General features: G+C 44.4%; 1 protein-coding gene across 1 annotated transcript in view; it reads right to left on the bottom strand.

Annotated features, from left to right (window-relative positions):
• LOC119374600 (syntaxin-5) overlaps positions 1 to 17999 on the bottom strand; it is a 66559-nt gene that overhangs the window by 14698 nt on the left and 33862 nt on the right. Inside the window, exons 6-7 of the mRNA XM_037644770.2 lie at positions 10747 to 10821; positions 251 to 307 (exon numbers count right to left, since the gene is read on the bottom strand). Coding sequence (XP_037500698.1) covers positions 251 to 307; positions 10747 to 10821 — 132 coding nt within the window. The remainder of the gene's footprint in view (positions 1 to 250; positions 308 to 10746; positions 10822 to 17999) is intronic.

The raw sequence follows: 17999 nt of genomic DNA, 5'->3' as shown, positions 1-17999 counted from the left end.
ATAAAAATCCATGCAAAGAAAAAGCTTCCTTGCCAGTATCAGTGCTAAGCATTCACAATAGCTCATAGTTGCTGTTAACATTTTTGACTGAACTCTGAATTGAGTAAATTTTTTTAGCAACTCTTGGTGTCTTGGACAATTGGCTCAAGCAGTGTTTAACAGGTTTTGTCGACTAGTAGGTTTTGTCGTTTTTAATGGCAACACAAAAATTCATTGTGCATTCAACTATGTCAAAAACAAAGCACTTTACCTCTGTACGAACTTCTAGGATGCTCTTGAAATCGTTGGACATAGCTGCCAGTTTGGACTGCAAGGAAGCAAATTGAGGTTGTTGACACAAAGCATCACAAGATTCAGTTAAAGAAAGGTGCACAGAGCTCTCCTGCGATCATTTGATCACAGCAATGATTGCGATACATTGGCCAACTTTGGCATCGCTAAGGATGTTCTCCCAATAAAGAAATCAGCCAATACTTGTTGGGCCTGTTTGCTGTGCAGCTGCTAGCGACATTACACAGAAGAAAGCAAATGACTGTGGGCTTGTTTTGGTGCAAAACTGTAAACACCATGCTGGCACATGTTGCTTGGTATTTGGCCATTTGAAAGCGCTTCAAAATGTGCCATCTCGACTTGGCTGCTATCTAGGATCCGCATTTGCTTACTATGCAGGACAAATCCACGGTGCGCTGTATTTGTCCTGCCTTAGTAAGCTCGCTAAGCTAAGCCTGGCTGAGTTCAAATGCTCGCTTGTTCAAAACCTAGGCTAGTGTCTCTGTATATATTCTATTTATTTATTTATTTTGTGACATGACTTTCATACGGATGCTTGCTCTGAACATGATGGCACACACCCAGTGCAATCAATTTCTTATTAGCACGCTTACACTTTGCATAAATAATAAATGTCAAACTTGACCAAAAATGAACTGGGTGTCTGGCAAAGATCCAGTTTAAATTTTATTCACACTGATAACCGCATCACTATAAATGAAGAAACAAAATTGGGGGATGCTTAAGCTTCGCCTTTAAGAGTTGAACGCGATAGCGATATCTGGCCCCGTCCCTATAGTCCTCTCTTTTTTGCTTTCCATGCTCTCGAGTCACGCAACCACGTAATTATCATAACACTCCTTTCTTGGTGTTTTGCAAAGTAATGATGTACCCACTATGCGTTTGTAAGGCAATACCTCGTTGCTGCACACTTTGCTCATGATGGGTTCCATGATGCTGATAACTAATGATGTGAGTCCTTTGTATGGTGGCCAGCTTTGAACCACCTACTAGTTACAATCTATGCTTCTGACAAGCAATATTAACGTGATATTGCATGACTTCTTGCCCAACGTGGCGATTGTATTGCTGAAGCTTGAAAGTGCTCCGATCTTCTTTCGAAGCAGTTCCAAGCACTGGTGTGGCTTTGTGGCAGAATGCCTGCTTGCCACAGAGAAGACCTGGGTTCGATTTCGGCTTGGACCCATGATTTTTATTATTTGCACCTATCACGATTTTTCAGTCATGGACAGCAACACCAGCGCCATCACCAACACCAGAATGTCTGTGAGACGGGCTCTTCAGCACTATCACATTAGAAAAACAATTTTGTCTGGTACTGGGTGTCGCTCGGGAGGTAAGTAGTAGATGCCACCAAAGTAGCAATGAAGGGGCATAATCATCGGCACATTCTTCCTAATCGTGTTGGTGTGATCTGACTCAACACGGCCAGTGCAAGGTCCCAACCGAATGCGAGAAGAGCACACAAGAATATAGTAAACACTAGTATCCAGACAGGCATCAACACATCTTCAGTAAGCAAAGGCATGTCGACAGAGTGAGCCTGGAAATCATCAGTTATGGTGACTGGAATTTAGAGAAGACTTTCTCCAGTCATACTGACAAGCCTGGCGCCACATTCACAAAGCAAGCCTACATCTAATATAACATCATGAGTTGCACGGGCCAATAGAGTGAATTCGACCTTCGTTACTTCCATCTCTTTTCTATTTATCATAAAGTATTTATGTGAAGAGCACAGCACATTCAGTTGGCCATCAACCAATCCAATCTTTATTTAAAGTCATAGATATATATACATACATATATATTACATACACACATACATGACGGCACATATGCAGTACAATTCTCCTTGCGTTGTCTCTTGTATTTGTTTTTGTAACACTTTTCATATAGACAAGTTCGTACCAACTAAATCATACAAACACCCTATTAATGACAAGTTATGAATGTCATTACATGATATCCAAGCGCACAGTCCTAGAGTTTTCATTTTCCTGGGGAAGAGGGGCAGCCTGACATTCTGTCCTTATCATTATACCTACATGGTTAGGTAGCGCACTTTGGACGGGGACAAAAGAAACAGGAAGTAGCAAGTGTCGTGTCCTTCCTGTTTCTTTTGTCCCCGTCCAAAGTGCGCTACCTAACCATATAGGTACAATGATCAGTCACCAACTAGCCCAGCTCTCAACCTTACTGACATTCTGTATCACCTTACATTCCCTCCATGCATAACACACACACGCACACACAACACACACACATATATATGCGCAGGCTGCAGGTTTCGTCCCTGCCTGCGGCAAGTTATCTTTTCGTCCACTTTACTTCCTTCACATTTATATCACAAATACTACAAAAAACATCCGCTATACTTTCCTTGGCATTATTGTCTGTTAGTTCTCATTAATATTGTGTCTAACAAAGAAAACACGGGCCCTAAAATTCCCCTTCTTTCGCGTTTATATATATATATATATATATATATATATATATATATATATATGTATATATATATATATATATATATATATATATATATAGTTAGGATGTGATTTTATTTTATATTATGATTTTATAATAAAAGTCACATCCTAACTATATATATATATATATATATATATATATATATATATATATATATATATAGTTAGGATGTGACTTTTATTCAGCCTTAATCTACAGGCAGAGCATTTCAACCACCTGCGCGACAAGTCGGTGCCGTTCTTCCCTTTTAGCGCCAATCCAGTCGAGTCAGGTGGTGATGGTAAGGGAAGACAGAGGGCAGGAAGCCGATTGCTGGGAAGCTGGGCAGCAGAATAGGGAACATGACATACCACTACTTCTGGAGAGCACAACCTCCAAATTCGCTATTTCAACATAACTTCAGTCTTTTACGTGCCAGCATCACAAACTCTTTATGATGCACTGTAGTGGGAGACTCTAGATTTATTTTCATCTCCTCGAGGTTACTCCTTTTGCGAATCAAATATGGCGCACGTGGGTAGCGCATCATCCGGAGGGCCAACCGTTCTCTTCCAAACAGGCTTTTGTTTCAAAGCAGGGTCCCCTTGTTTTTGTTGTGTTTTGCTATGCTACTATTTGGCTTCTTAGGTGTTTTTTATTGTCATGGTTTCTTTAGTTTGTTAAATGGACACTGAAGCGGTTTTCGATTCTCAAAATTACTGGTAATTCGGAATCTTTGCCTTTTATAACATATTTATGCAGATATTTTTCCAACAGCGCTACAAGCGGACAAACTTTGGCTGGGAGCATAGGAGAGGAGGATGGTAAAGAGTGAAAAGTAGAGAAGTGAGCAGGGATGCGCAAGATCGCTGCGTTCGTCTCTGCCTTTACCTGCTACAAATGGAAGTGCTGCAGTTCACGGGGACTGCTTGCCGCCGTCCCGTGCTGCTCGCTCACTTCAAGATTCTTACGATACCAAGTTCACCGGTGATATCCGAGCGTTTCTATGGCCTATGCGCCCTGGTGAAGCGGGCTCACGATGTTGAGCTCTGCGCGGCATTTGGCTGCAAAGCACCTACAGTCACGATAAAATCACATTTGACAAATTTCCACGAGATCAGAAGATGGCTGCAAAGTTGGCCAGTGCTATTACGAGCAAAATCTTCAAACCTACGAAAGCCAGTGTGCTATGCCCGAGGTAGCTCCAAGACGGTGGCTACACACAAATGTCGAATCGAATGCAGTCACTATCTTTGACAAAGTCGGTGCAAATGAACCGTGGCGTGGTCCCTTCTGTATTTTCGCAAAAGAGGAGGATCTTGCTGGCACTGATACTTGCCTTCACGGAAAAGAACAAACTCAAGTGACAACTCTGATCAGCAGTATTGCGTGGAGTGAAGAGTTGCAGCAGGGCCCGCCCTGAAGGAGCGGTGGGCGTGCTCGTTTCTTATACGAAGGTTAGTGATTGCTCCGTGGGAGCAGTTATGTTAATATTAAATAATACTTAAAAATGAGAACCCCAAGGAATTTGCAAGAAATGCACTATTTGAACTAACATCATTGCAGCACTGAGTGGTCCACGATGCATTAGCCTGCTGTGCCACCAAACTTGTACAGCTGGAACGAATAATAGGCTAAATTTATTTGTTAACACGCTGTTTATCACTACGTCTGAGTGCAACGCTAGACACTTTCTTCTGCAAAACGCTCATTTTGAATCCTTATTGAGCACGTTATGGATTGTGCGCTGTGACATGAGCACTTTCCATCATGCTTTCAGTCTAAGATCCAGTTGGCCATGATATTAGGCTGTTAGCTGCATTGTCCTGTCAAATGAGATCAACCTGCTAGAAACCGAGTGGCTGTATACACGTGTAGCAGCGACAGTTCTCGATCATGAACGAAGATGAGGCGGCAGTGGAGGTCTGAGCTCATGACAATATTGATCAGAGTAGGGTTTGATCGACAAAGAATGTGGCCATGCCACATCGATGTAACACCAGCAATTTCAGTCAAGCCCAACTCTGGTAGCATTTTTCGATCAAGATAGAGAATTGCCACTGCTACACTGTACGGCAATCACTCATTTGATGATGTAAACGTCAGCCTATATTCGCTACAGAGATTTTCGATGACGACCTAATGTCATCACATCAAACAAAACCACTATCCAAAGTATCCATGTAGCATCACCTGATGCAACAAAGATCCACATCGGGCTCGACCAAGATTACAGCCTGTGTGGCAGGTCTGATTGCAGTAAATTGGCTATTAGCGACACACTTAAATATTTTCAACCTGTGCTTACCACTGGTGAACGTTGCGGGTTGGGCTGCGCTTTCTCGAGCCGTGTTATCGACGATGGCAGCATGTCTGGCCATCATTCGTATAGTACACACGTGACTGGATTGATCTAGTACGGATTTACAATGAGCTCATTGAAACAGCCACACATCGCCATATTAACAACGATGAGCTTATTGCAGACGAAAAAACACTTACTACACGCTATCACATGCTGCTATGCGCAACAAGTAGCCTTGGCAACAAGTAGCCTTGGCGGCATCCCCGATAACGTTACGAAACTTAAACCAATCGTATGCGGCAGACAGATTCGCGGTGCCATCAGAAGTCCGTGCAGCACGTTTTTGCCAGAATACTGTCATTCGCACTAGTTTATCCAAATTTCCGACGTGATTTTCGAGCTCGCTGTGCGATATTCTATTACACGACACCAAAATCTCACTTTCTGCGAAAAGTGCTTCAGTGTCCATTTAAAACATGCACCAGCAAGGGGAGAGTGGGGTAATTAATGCTGGCACAGGAAGCTTTTTATACGAGTGAAATCAACTTAAGATGGGGAAAAATAATTCTCAGGTGGTAGCAAATACCATTTGGTACCACGCACCGGGTGCAAAGCCAGGGTTACAATTTTTTCACCGCATGAGTATTCGTGTCGATGTTCGATGACAGAACTGGCAGTAAGACCCTTTGCTGACCAACCTAAAAGGCGTACTATCTTCTTTTCTCAGCACTTCTATGGGCACATTGAAGGGACACCCACTTGTAGACACTCGAGAAATTGCACTTCTTTTTGGCAAGCAAGTCTGTCCAAAAGCATTCACTGACTGACTGTGTCGGGGATGCCTTCTATTCTCAGAGGCATTTTTGTTTTCATAGAAGCAAGAGATGTCACTATGTGATTAAGACTCTTTTTAACCTGTCGTAGCTGAAGTGGGCACTTGAGTTGTTCGTCCAGACAAGATATTGCAGACATAAAAATCCATTTAAGGGGCATTTTCTACGAACATTCGACCTGTCACTGTCCCAAGATCCAAACTTTCAAAGCCTGAAAGGAAACAAAGCGGGAATGAACAGGCCCCTGTGAAATAGCTGCCGAGTAGGACGGCCAGCAGTCCCAGTTTCATGTCCTGAGCCGAACTAAGTGGGTCTAAATGAGTTCCGAATATGCTGCTGACCAATGGCCTTAGCTGCAGTGCTCCTCAACATGCGAGCAACTGGAAAGTTTCGCTTGGCCTATCTTTCTTGCACCTGAACCTTTTCAACTCGAATTATGCTGCATGTTGCTTTACAGAAGCAGCAGGAATGCATCTTTTGATAAGTCTTTGCATGTACGATTCAAAAAGCCACCAATTTCACAAAGTGCGTGAACTCAGTTAGTTCCCAGTTAGTACTCTGGTAATCACTTCTCTCGTAAAGAACCATCATTCATCTAGATGGATCTGTGAATCTGTGAATGGTCACATGCCAATTATTTCACCAATATAAGTGACAGGGGATGTGTTATTGGAATCAGTCGTAAATATCAGGTCAAGAATGTTAGAAGAACGAGTGCTTTTTATAGTAGTCGAAGTTACAACATGATGTAGGTTAAATGTGTGGCACAAGTTAAGAAAAACACTTGCAACGCTCTGTTTTAGAGTTATAGACAATAGATTGGACCAAGTTGCTGACAAACAAAATGCTAGCATCACTGATAAAGGACATATCCAGGTTGGGAAGGGGCCGATAGCAGGCAGGCAGCCTTGATAATGACAACAGCCGAGTTGAGAAGACAGAAGTATGGGTGCACCCTCTCCTCATCTGCTCTCGCATCACGCCTAAATATATCAAAATGAACAAGGGAAGGAGGCAATACATTGAAATGGCAGTCGACAATTGGATGGAGCCATGTTTCAGACAGACCACAAGTTGGAAACAGGATGGTTCGATGACAATGCACAATTTTACACATTTAGGTAAATCAGTAAATAAAAATAATAAGGTGCTTTTTTTTACACACCTGGATGGCTGTTTCAATTGCTATGTTTGTTTTAAAATAACTTCCTTTCAGTGCCACCAAATATGTACGTGTGTTTAGCAACAGCAACTTTGTTATGGCAAAGCTTCTGTTGCAAAATTTGTGATTTTTCAAATTTTATGAATGCACATTACAAAGCACATGTACATGCATCAATCACACCGCATAAATGACATGCTATGTCACAACATCTACATAGACAGAGTAACAGACATTGCAAAACATAAACGACATTACACGTCATACCGTATTTACCCGCATAATTTGCGCCCTCGCATAATTTGCGCACCCCTAATATTTCGCCAGCTTTGCTAAAAAAAAAATATTTACTCGCCTATTTTGCGCTCCCCGCCCCGCTCGAGCCAGCTCGCCGGCCCGCGCGCACGGGGAAACTTTGAACGGCCGCGCCCCCGAGGCCCTCACCGAGCAGGCGAGCGCAGTCATACACAAGACAGGCCGCGAGTGCGAAGTCCCTTCTTCCGATTACTTCGTTCTATTCTCCGGAAACGGCGCCGAGACCGTACCAACCGTACCCGAACACCCAAACCTGTTCACGGGTTGTCGGAACTGTTCGAGCGTTCTCCCGACGCGACACGGCACGGACTACTTTCTGCATCGGAGGCGTGCGAGGGCCAGTCGCGCCAACATTTCCCCTCGCTGACCCTCCTCCTCTGCGTCCGCGCTGCGACGCAGCCTTCGTTGATTTCGGAAGTTTAGGTTTCGCGATCAGCCAGTTGCGTTTTCACTGTTTTCTTGCGCTGGGCTACAATAACTATTCGGCAAAATCCAAGCTCACTGTTATAGAATTTGCCTAAGGAAACGGGAACCATGCCGCAGAAGAGTTCGCTTTTTAATACAAGACCGGGAAGGAGACCGTTCCGAGGATCGACCGAAGCGTGGAAAGTTTCCTGCCGTTGAAGAATACCTTTTCAAATATGTGCTAGAGCTTAGGCCCACCGGTATCTCCGTGCCGTGGCACCTCGTTACTCCCAGCATTGTCGCGAAGAGCTTCAAGAAGACGCCTCAACGCACTCGACGGAACCAAGGACGACGCGCTTTGGGAGGGCGGTGACAGCGGCCGCGGCGATGATTCTCAGTTGGACTTCTCAACCAGTGATTCTGACTAGACCGTGCATGACCGAATCTGGCTGGTTAAAATACGTGCTAATTCTGTTAAAGACCCTTCGTTTGCGCTATAATTTATTTTCTTCTTTAATGTATTATATCGCGCGTGTTAGGACTATATATCGTGCGTTATTTCAGATGTGCTCGTGAAATCTCCGCGTAATTTGCGCACCCCCTTTTTGGTGCTCCAAATTCGCGAAAAAAAGTGCGCAAATTATGCGAGTAAATACGGTATCATGTGATGTCATAACTAGGCTTGTGCGAATAGTAAATTTTAGGTTTGAAGCGAATAGTGATTTCGTCGAATAATTTCAAAGCGAATTCGAATAGTATATATTACATATAAAGAAAAATGAGCGTATTTGTCATGACCCAACTAACGTGCACAATATTTTTAAAGTTGAAACAAGGCATATGCAAATGTCATTTTTTTTTGTTCAAAGGGAAGTGGAAGCAACTTTGAGTAGTAGCTGGATTTGACTTTCGGTAGAATGCAAGTGATAGCTTGTAAAATACGTTATGTTTTAAAATTTACTATACTTAGAGCATATAAGCCTGTATAACAAGCTTTTTACCTTAAAAAATCGATTGTGAGGGTAATACGTACAGTAAAACTTCATTAATTCCGACTCGGTTATTTCAAAATCCCCAAAATTCAATGGATTTCTGTGGTGCCGTATTTTGCAATGTAAATTTAAGTGGATAATTTGAAACGGCAGTTAGTACCAGCCCGGTTAATTCGAAAATTTTAGGTGCCGTGTGCCAATTCTTGATCTTTATTTAGCCGCAAATCTGCAGAAACAATGGCCCTTAGAAGCCACAAGGCAATGCAATGTAGCGATACTAATGAGTGACAAGTCGAGCACTTCAGCCTCACTGCTGCCAGTGCAAGAAAAAAAAAGCGGTTTCGTGGTCAGCTGAAATGTGCAGCTGCGGAAAAGGCGTGCTTCACTACAAGACTGCGGTGACACGTGGGCAGCATGACGCATGCTTCTCGCAACGTCAGCGCATCATGATTTACCCATTCTTTCTGGGAAACTAGAGAAATTATTAAAGGGTGGTCTGACGAAATTAGCAACGTATGCGAACCTCCGATTGGTGGTTCTTCTGGCAATTTGTGCACCTGCACTGCTGGTGGAGTACTTGCCTGCAACGCCCTACTTCGAAAACTCAGTTCGAAAACTTCAATGATCGACTTTGCCACCCAGAACACATCGCGAATTCCGTCACACTGGTCATTATTAAATTCTTCATTTTACCAGAAAGAATGGGTGAATGGTCGCATAATGACGCACTGATGCTGCGATCAAATCATTTGCACCACAAATTAAGCGGCGTGCCATGTACCAAGGCCGCTATGGACAATTATATGTATACCCTCCTTCTCACCACTGCCTTGCCTCCTCAACTCATGATACACGCTGGCAATCGCAGCGCTCTCACGAGCACACTCGACAGTTTGAGCTTCGCCCAGTCATGGCCTCTGAGATTGCGCGCCGACAGGTTGCGCGCAATCTCGAAGGCCATGATGGCCCAGTGCGCCCGGCAGCACGCCGTCTGGAAACAGAGACAAAGCTTGCGGAGTGATTGATTTCTGCTCTGACAGGTGCCGCCACACAACCAGCCTTTTATTCTCCTGTATGGCGACAACCTGCAAAGGCATGCGGAAAAACAAAAAGAACTCGAGAATGATCTCCGATAAGTGCAAACTCGGGCAATCTGGTTGTGTCTCCAGGGGTGAAGTTACAGTCGCAGACACGTGGATCGTGGCGTTGACCGGATAGCGAGAGCGCAACACTCATTGCATCGACGAGCCGAAGCGATTCCACTCGCAAGATGCCTCACAAAAATTACAGACGATGTCGCAGCTTTACAAGTCACCAATTTCTAGACATGTGGTACACAACACGGCTAGAGCAATTCATTGTGTCCAAGAAAAGAAACCTCGAGATAAACACTGCCGCTCAGCTCACGTCAACACGGAGCATGTTGTAGCACAGGCAGACGACGCTCGCAGTCTACAAGAGGTTCAGTGATGTGGACTGGTCATATCCAATCAGATCGGTCGCTGGGTGCTACGTGTATTGAAACAATTCTACGTGCAAAAAGCGCGAGAAGTTGAAAACTCGTTCGGCTGAGCTGTTGCGATCTGTAGTGATTCACATGTTTAAAGTCTTGTAATAAATTACACAGCTGAAGCAGAGAGCTTGGATCGGCCTTCAGTTGATTCTTAGGACTTGCTTTATCGGCTCAATACGTTTATACAAAATCGTCAAAACCGTTCCAGGGCCCCTCTAAGGTGCAATGCAGTTGAGCCAGCTGCCTACAGACTGCTTCACATTGACCCTCAGTGCGTGGAGTCTGCTGGCAATATTTTTTCACTCCTACTTATTCAAAGCCGTTTGTATCACAGGTACTATGTAGCGCATTAAAAGACGACACATAATTTTCTCCCTACTCCTGTTATTTTTATTTTTTTTCCCTGTATTTCATGCTTTCTCCCCAAGCCCACCACTTGTTTACCGTGCAAGAATGCTCACCTGGAGGGAGACTACCACAGAATTGGAGTGGGATTGCATGTGCTTGCCGCCCAGCTGGTTCCTCGAACGGGCCACCTGCATAAGACTCTCTGCTGTACTGAACCACAAAGGCCCGCTTCCAAAAACACATCAGGTTTCACTCACTAAGTGCATTCTACAGTAGCAGCAGCAGAACCTGGACAAATTAGATCCACAGAATACTGCACGTGTTTGCACTTCAGTGCAATACAAGCCACACCAGTTCAATGAAAAACATCTGACCCTGTCTGATGCAAGTGACAGAAGACCAAGTCCACAGAGTGGAAGACCACCACAGCAACAGGGCAGAGAACATTTCACGATGAGAAGCACTCCGACTAAGCTCTATTTATTTAAACTGCCACGAAGGACGGGCTTGTTAGCAGACATCTATTCATAGTACAGTGCCAGGTTAGAGACATGGTTAAGAGTGCGTTAGAATATGAATGTAAAGGTACATATTCTTGTCTGCCCTGTACAATAGAGTTCCAAACTAAACAGAAGTTCATAGGTAAGCAAAGGACTGGACAGGGCAACTAGTAAATCGCACAAATCAAAGTCCCTCACTTTTCCAGCTTTTTCACTGTCCACGTCAGCTAAAGTTTTCTGAGCAACGCAATAAATGCAGTTTTGTAGAAATTGGCCACGAATCAGGTAAAAATAAAAGAGCAAATAAAACCGAAAGTATTCATTGTAGCTGCCCTTATTCTCCAAATTCACTTGTACAGTCATATCCGATTTTTCTGACTCCCTAGGGACCGTGAAATCGTCCGAAAAATCGGGCAGTTCAAAAAAATGAATTCATGCTTTTTATTCCACTCAAGTGGTCAAATCACCACAGCCACGTCCAAAATAGTTTTAATGCCTCCCAGCACACTTATCAGGCATTTTGGTGCGTGCCCGGGCCCTCGCAAATACTTTGGTACCTGGCGTGAACACCACTTAACTACGCGCCAGCCGCCACTTGCAAATTTGCGCCTCATGATAAGCGGCGCTGATACCAGCAAAGCGCGGAATAGATTACGGCTCTCTCACATGGAGCGTTCGGAAAAGAAGCGGAACACAAAGACTGTGGCGGAAAAGCGGTCAACTCGTCCGACTTTCCCCGGTGCATGTGCGCATGTAAACGATGCACGCACACATCGCCGAATCTCCACCGATACGCAACATTTGCTGCTGTGCGAAGCCAATCGTTTCTAGTTGTGTGCAGCAGATCGCCAACTAAGCTGACGCTGTCACTGTACTGTTGCTGTACCGTGTGCACGCGTTTGTCATGAAAGGGTTCGGGATGCCCACTCCGTGCCTGACCGCACACGGGCGTGGCAATGGTGAGCTGGTTTCGTTCGTGAAGGCAACGCATCTGTGCGGTGCACTTAGCGGTCTTGCACAAAGAGACAGCAAGAATGGGAGCGCGCCGCGTTTCGGTTCTTGCCTATTAAATGCGTGTAGTACACATGCAGCTACGCTTGGCCACATGCACTACCAACCAGTTAACTGAAGATGCTTATCATAAGGGTTGTCAGCGATTAAGCCGTACTGGCGCATTAGCCACCTGCGGCCATCACGCCTCTGTGCATTTCCGCTGCTTATCCGTAGAGACATAGCCGCACGACACCGTGATAGCAGCCCCTTTGAATTTCTGGTCTGCTTCACCCCAAAACACTTTGGCGTTGCGGCAAAGCTGACTTTCGGACTCTGCTACTGTCGCAAACAGATCGACTCGCGAAAGCACTGGTTTGAACCTACGAGATGAAAGAAGCGGAAGAGGTGGGGGCTTCAATTAATGCCATTTGCACCCGCAATTTGGGCAGAAAGTCCGAAAAATCAGACGCCGAAGAGTTTCAGCGCCCGAAATTTCAGACGTTCTTATACACTTGCCGCGAAAGCATCTTAATTTTTCGAGCTTGTCCATAAAATCGGGCGTCCGAAAAATCGGCAGTTGACTGTAGTATGCTTTCTGAAAGACAGAAGTTTTAGACGAGCACCCTCTATGAGCACTTCACTTCACTATGAGCACTCTATGATCACTTCTATGAGCACCCTCTGCTTTTTTTTTTTTTGTACCTCTTTGATTATCCCTGCTGTTCTCTTCTTTTTGGTCAAGAAACAGCCATTTCTGGTGTCTCCTCTTTTTAGTTTCCAGCTGCTCTTTGTAGAAGCTCCACCATCCTGCTGATAATTTCTAATTTCGTTACGCCACCTGCTGCCATGCTCAACTCTAAGAGCAACAAGTAACTTTCCCAGCCCACTCTCAAAAAGACACTACCCTACCAGCAGTGGCCGATGGCCGATCATTGGACACATCTTGGATTCCCATCGGCTTCAGTTATCATTGGCCAATGCCCTGACAGCGTGATAGAAAAGGGCATGGCCTACATGCAAAATATGGATAAGATGGCAGCGAAAGTGGCCAATTTATTTTTTAAGTGCGTGTTTCACGTAGTTGTTGGCTCTTACCACTTATTAGAATGAAACAAAAGGTTTGAAAGATATCTGCCACATTTAAGATGGAGGCCAAGGGCTTTTCTGTAACGTGCCATGGTTGCTGGCCAATGTTCTCGGAATGTGCTTGGCCATCAAGCATACTCACTTCTTTGTATTATTCTTCTCCATGGAAATTCGTGACGCACGAAGACGTACAAGCGGTTAAAAAAATGAGACGGAAGAGCGGTTGTGTCCGTTTCTCTAGCACAGTTTGTCGTGAAGTCTTACAAACAGCTACCGAATAGCCACGTGCTAATATTTTTTCCGGTCATTAATTCAGTTCGCTCTGATTGCTTTACGGAATACTTCATTTCTCATTTCTTTTTATCCAGAGGACCAGACCTGTACATGCGCTCGCGCGCAGTGCGACCGTGCGACGTTTCAATTTCGCACCTTTTCCCGCGCGCGGCACGGTTCGGCCTGTGCACAACCTTAGTGCGCTAAAAAAAATAGTTCACCAATGCATCCAAACAGGCAATTTTCACGAATTTACAAACTGCAGCGGCTGTTATGCGCTTGTGTAATAGTGCACAAGTCATCAAAAATATTGCAGTTAATGTGGCTTTAAGCGTGTATTCGCATGTACCGAATACACTCTCCAACCACGCGTGTATGACTGCGCGGCGCGGCCGGCGGCGGCGCCAGCGGCGCCTTGTTCCTTGTTCGCATGGCGTTGGTGGAAGGTGGAGGTGAGCTGTGCAGGGGGGCGACGAGCTTCTAATTCAAGTTGAAATAGAAGGTGAGTAAATTTCAGCAGTCTCTCTATTTGCCCCTGTTCCCTCTATGCAATATGGGATTCGATGACGAGGTTTACTGAGGCGAAAATCGCGGATGCTGCGTACGTAGTGCATGTGTAGTCCTAACTCTTTTCAATGTGTGTGATGCCGTAGTTTTCCCATGTTACCAGCGAAAACCGGGCATATGTCAAACGTTCTTCTGTACGGTGTTCGAGCATCGCTTCAATTCGCCTTAATTTTTCATGAGCGATCCACGGTTTTCTGTGAAAACTATTCGCGGTATGACATAAACTGAACGGACTGCCACCTGAGGTGTTGCCCGCTGCATGGTCCGAAAGACAGTTGCCGAGCCGCTGACGCAGTCTGTAGCTGCTACATCTCGGTAAATGCAAGGTTCCACTTAGTATGCAGTATGACCGTACTTTGTATCAAGCAGCGTCGAGCTTCGTATACTATGCCCTTTAACACGTAGCAGCGAGTGGCGTGTGGTCGGCGTGCGCGGCTATTTCTCGTTCGCTTCTGGAGGAGCGCCTCGCGTTGCCACATTGCCATGCTGAATTCTTACTGGGTTTTATTACTTTTAATCACAATTTTCCACCATGAAGGCATAGATTTTGTCAGTCCGCACAAGTACTGCGCAGAATGTATAATGAATATTTCAAGTGATGAAATAATGCTGTTTTATCACTGCAAGGTTATCTTTCTGTTGGCACCACAACCTCTGAATATAATAAAGACTTCTTTCCAAGCTTTTAAACATGTGTAACATTTCTTTGATAAACTTAATAATTTATTTATTGCTTTTTTTTTTATTACAGATCAGCTATTTCTCCCTAGAAGATGGCAGCAGTGCTAAAGATGCCATGCGCAGAGAGCTCCAGCACATTGTATCTAAAATGGTCGTACAGAAGTACAGCTGGGTTTCTGAGAACAAATTAGCATTTAAAAGCCTGGCAAATGTGCTGCTGTTTCTCCTTGGTAAGTGTCAATAAAAAACAAATTCTAGTTTTCTCTCCTGCTCTGCAGGACAACATCCTCATTATGAGGTTCAGTATTATGTAGACTTCTCCATGTTGTGATATTTCGGTCGTAGTTGTTTAGAAGATGCTTCACCACGACCAGTATATTTGCACATACTGCATTACTGATGTTTGTTTGGAAACTTGTCCAACTGATAAAAATTTTTCAGAGTTTATATATGCTGCCTTCATGAATACTGCCAACTTGTGCCATCAGGAGCAAGAATCAGCATTGAAACAAACAGTTTCACTACTACCAAGATGCTTCTCCAGTGCAGTGTTCGATCATCTTATTTTCTGTTTTATTGGAGTTCCTATTTTTAGGAGCCGAGAACCAGAGCACATAACCAATTTCTTTGTTTAACAGTCAGCAGCACTGCTAAGCAGCAGGACTCAACAGTAGCTCCCCGGCAACTACAACATTATGGTACATCGACTATCCCAGCAACGTTCATAAATCTCAAAGGACATACGTACAGGAAGAAAACAAGGACATAATAGAGTGCTCGTGCGCCAATGCTCCTTCCATAGTGCTATCAGCAAAAAAAGTATGATCTTTTATAATTTGAAAGAATATATTTGTTCTGGAAGAGGGTGCCAGAATAGAAGATTAAGTGGGTCATTTTTTGTTGTATTTCTTCATCTTTTGTTTCATATTGATGGGGTTCTCAAAAAACTACGCAAGCTACTCCATTAATAAACTTGTAGTTGAAAGTGAAAAAAAAATATGTATTATGCTGTCCAATCAACTCTTCCTGTCCGTGCATGTGTTCTGATCTTCATAATCATGCATAACCGATTAGCCTTCCAACAAATGTTCCCGCTATGTGTTGAAAATTGTTGAAAGCCTGAGAAATGACTTTTTAAAGAGAAGCTCATGATTTTTTGTCTCCTTGTATTTCACAGGTGCCAGACGTATCCTGTTCAACACAACTGACGCAGCTGTTTCGGACATAACAAAAAGGTGGCTCATGTTCGCTGTGGATCAAGAAGGTGCACCTATGCAAAGACGGCGTGCCACCTTGATGAAAGACTCAACAGAAGCCCAAGCAACACTTTATAATCGCAAGAGTTCAGGAAGGAATATAAAAATGGCGTATTGCCTTGTATATATTCAGTGTGTAATAAACCTGAAGCACCAGAAATATTTGCCTTGTGACTTGTTTGGGGGGTGGGGGGTACAGACAAAAATGTAGAAAAAAGTAGCCGGGCATCAAATTTTATCTAAGACAAAAAACTACAAAAAATGTGCCAGAAATTACATTGGCCAAAATGCTTGGCCTCCATATCTAGAACATGCTTGGTTATTGCATGGTGTTCCACTACAGTGCCAACCATGGCAAGAGGTGTTTCCAATGATTTGCCAAGCACGGCCTTCCTTTGCTTGGCCAATGGTAGGCTTGTTACAACTGCCAAGCTCATATTTTGCTTGGCCTCCAATAACTTTCCATTCATGGACAGCTTGGCCACTGATGATTTACCATGCTTGGGCCAAGCAAATTTTGCTGGTAGGGTAGAGTATGACAAAAAAGACCTCTGTCTTTACCAGTGTTGCTGTGAGACAATCCTGAGACAAGTTTCACAAAGAACTGCAGCTCTTTGTGATACCGAGAGGACATCTCTGTCCAGAGAGTAACAAACCTTTGTTGCTTTCTGACAAAATGTACGACTTGTGCCTGTTCGGTGCTTCTTGAGCACACCTTCTAGTAGGAACAATGGGGCTAACTCTGCCTGCAAGGCAGTCATCCACTGGGGCTCAGAAAGAACACCAAATGCCAGAGTAAGTTGCCTGGGGCAAGCGACCAAACACAATGCACATAAACAGGTATTTAAAGGAAAAGAGAGAACTCCAACCAAACTTTATCTTAAAGGGCCCCTACACCACCCAGAAGTCGAAATTTAGTTGCAGTGTTGCACTTCTGTTTTGGTTCTTTTTGTGGTTCTTTTTATGGATGACATCAGCAGACATATTGACATGAGGATGACATATTGACGCCACAACGAATGCTATGAGACTGAGGATTGCCGAAAGGCCCGGAGAGAAGAGATTGTTTCTCGGAATTTGTCGGGCACCCACGGCTCGTAGCGCTGCCGCGTTTCGCATTGCTGATCGTGATGGCACTTTGAACTCGATGCATGCGTTTACTTGAAACGTTAGAACATTATCGGAGGTGGTTTAGCGTGCATTGAAGCCGTTTCGGACATGCTGTGGTGATTCGACCGCTTGAGCAGAATACAAAAAGATGAATTCGTTTTTTCTGACTGCCCAATTTTTCAGGCGATATCGCGGTTCCTAGGGAGTCTAAAAAATTGGACGTTGACTGTATTTGCAATGTGTATAGCAAGCTCTTCTGTATTAGCAGTGTAAATACACACATGCTTTATACAAAAGGTACAAAGGAGAAGAATGAAGTCTCTGGCACATGGTATTAAAAAGACCGACCTAATGTTGTTCTCTTTATCTGTGCGTTAAGACCTCTGTTTTGACATCATGACACTCTGTCGTACCATATAACTGAGAAGTCTGCGCAAGCGACCACCAATGTTGTCAGGTGATGTCCATCTATGAGAACACTAAGATGGTACTACTTCACTGGTGTTAGCATTCAACGTCCTTCGTATTAGATATCATCTTCTTGTGGCGATGGTCTTTTCGGCGTCTCAACGATTGCCAACCTTGCCCCTAAAAGTTACTGCAGTTAGATTCTCTGGCGCAGGATCGGGAAACGGCCTCTCAAGACGTCAGCGTAACTCTGGCTGTTCGTGGAAGTGTGACACACAGGTGACAGAGATTGCCAGCAACCATGTGGTGAAGCTACTTGGCTGCTTGACAGGCAATCAATGTTGCGGGCGTGACCGTATTCAAAGCGGACAGAAGCGGGACGAGAAATGCGTCGGAACGCCACCTCTCAATGATGGCAGTACACAGTGGAAAATGTGGCCCGGTTCCATGCAGTGGAAGCGAAGAGGTCGATAGCTGGCTGTGCACCACAAG

The sequence above is a fragment of the Rhipicephalus sanguineus genome, chromosome 11, assembly GCF_013339695.2.
Source record: "Rhipicephalus sanguineus isolate Rsan-2018 chromosome 11, BIME_Rsan_1.4, whole genome shotgun sequence".
Taxonomy (NCBI): domain Eukaryota; kingdom Metazoa; phylum Arthropoda; class Arachnida; order Ixodida; family Ixodidae; genus Rhipicephalus; species Rhipicephalus sanguineus.
This window is presented reverse-complemented; position numbering and strand designations above follow the sequence as displayed.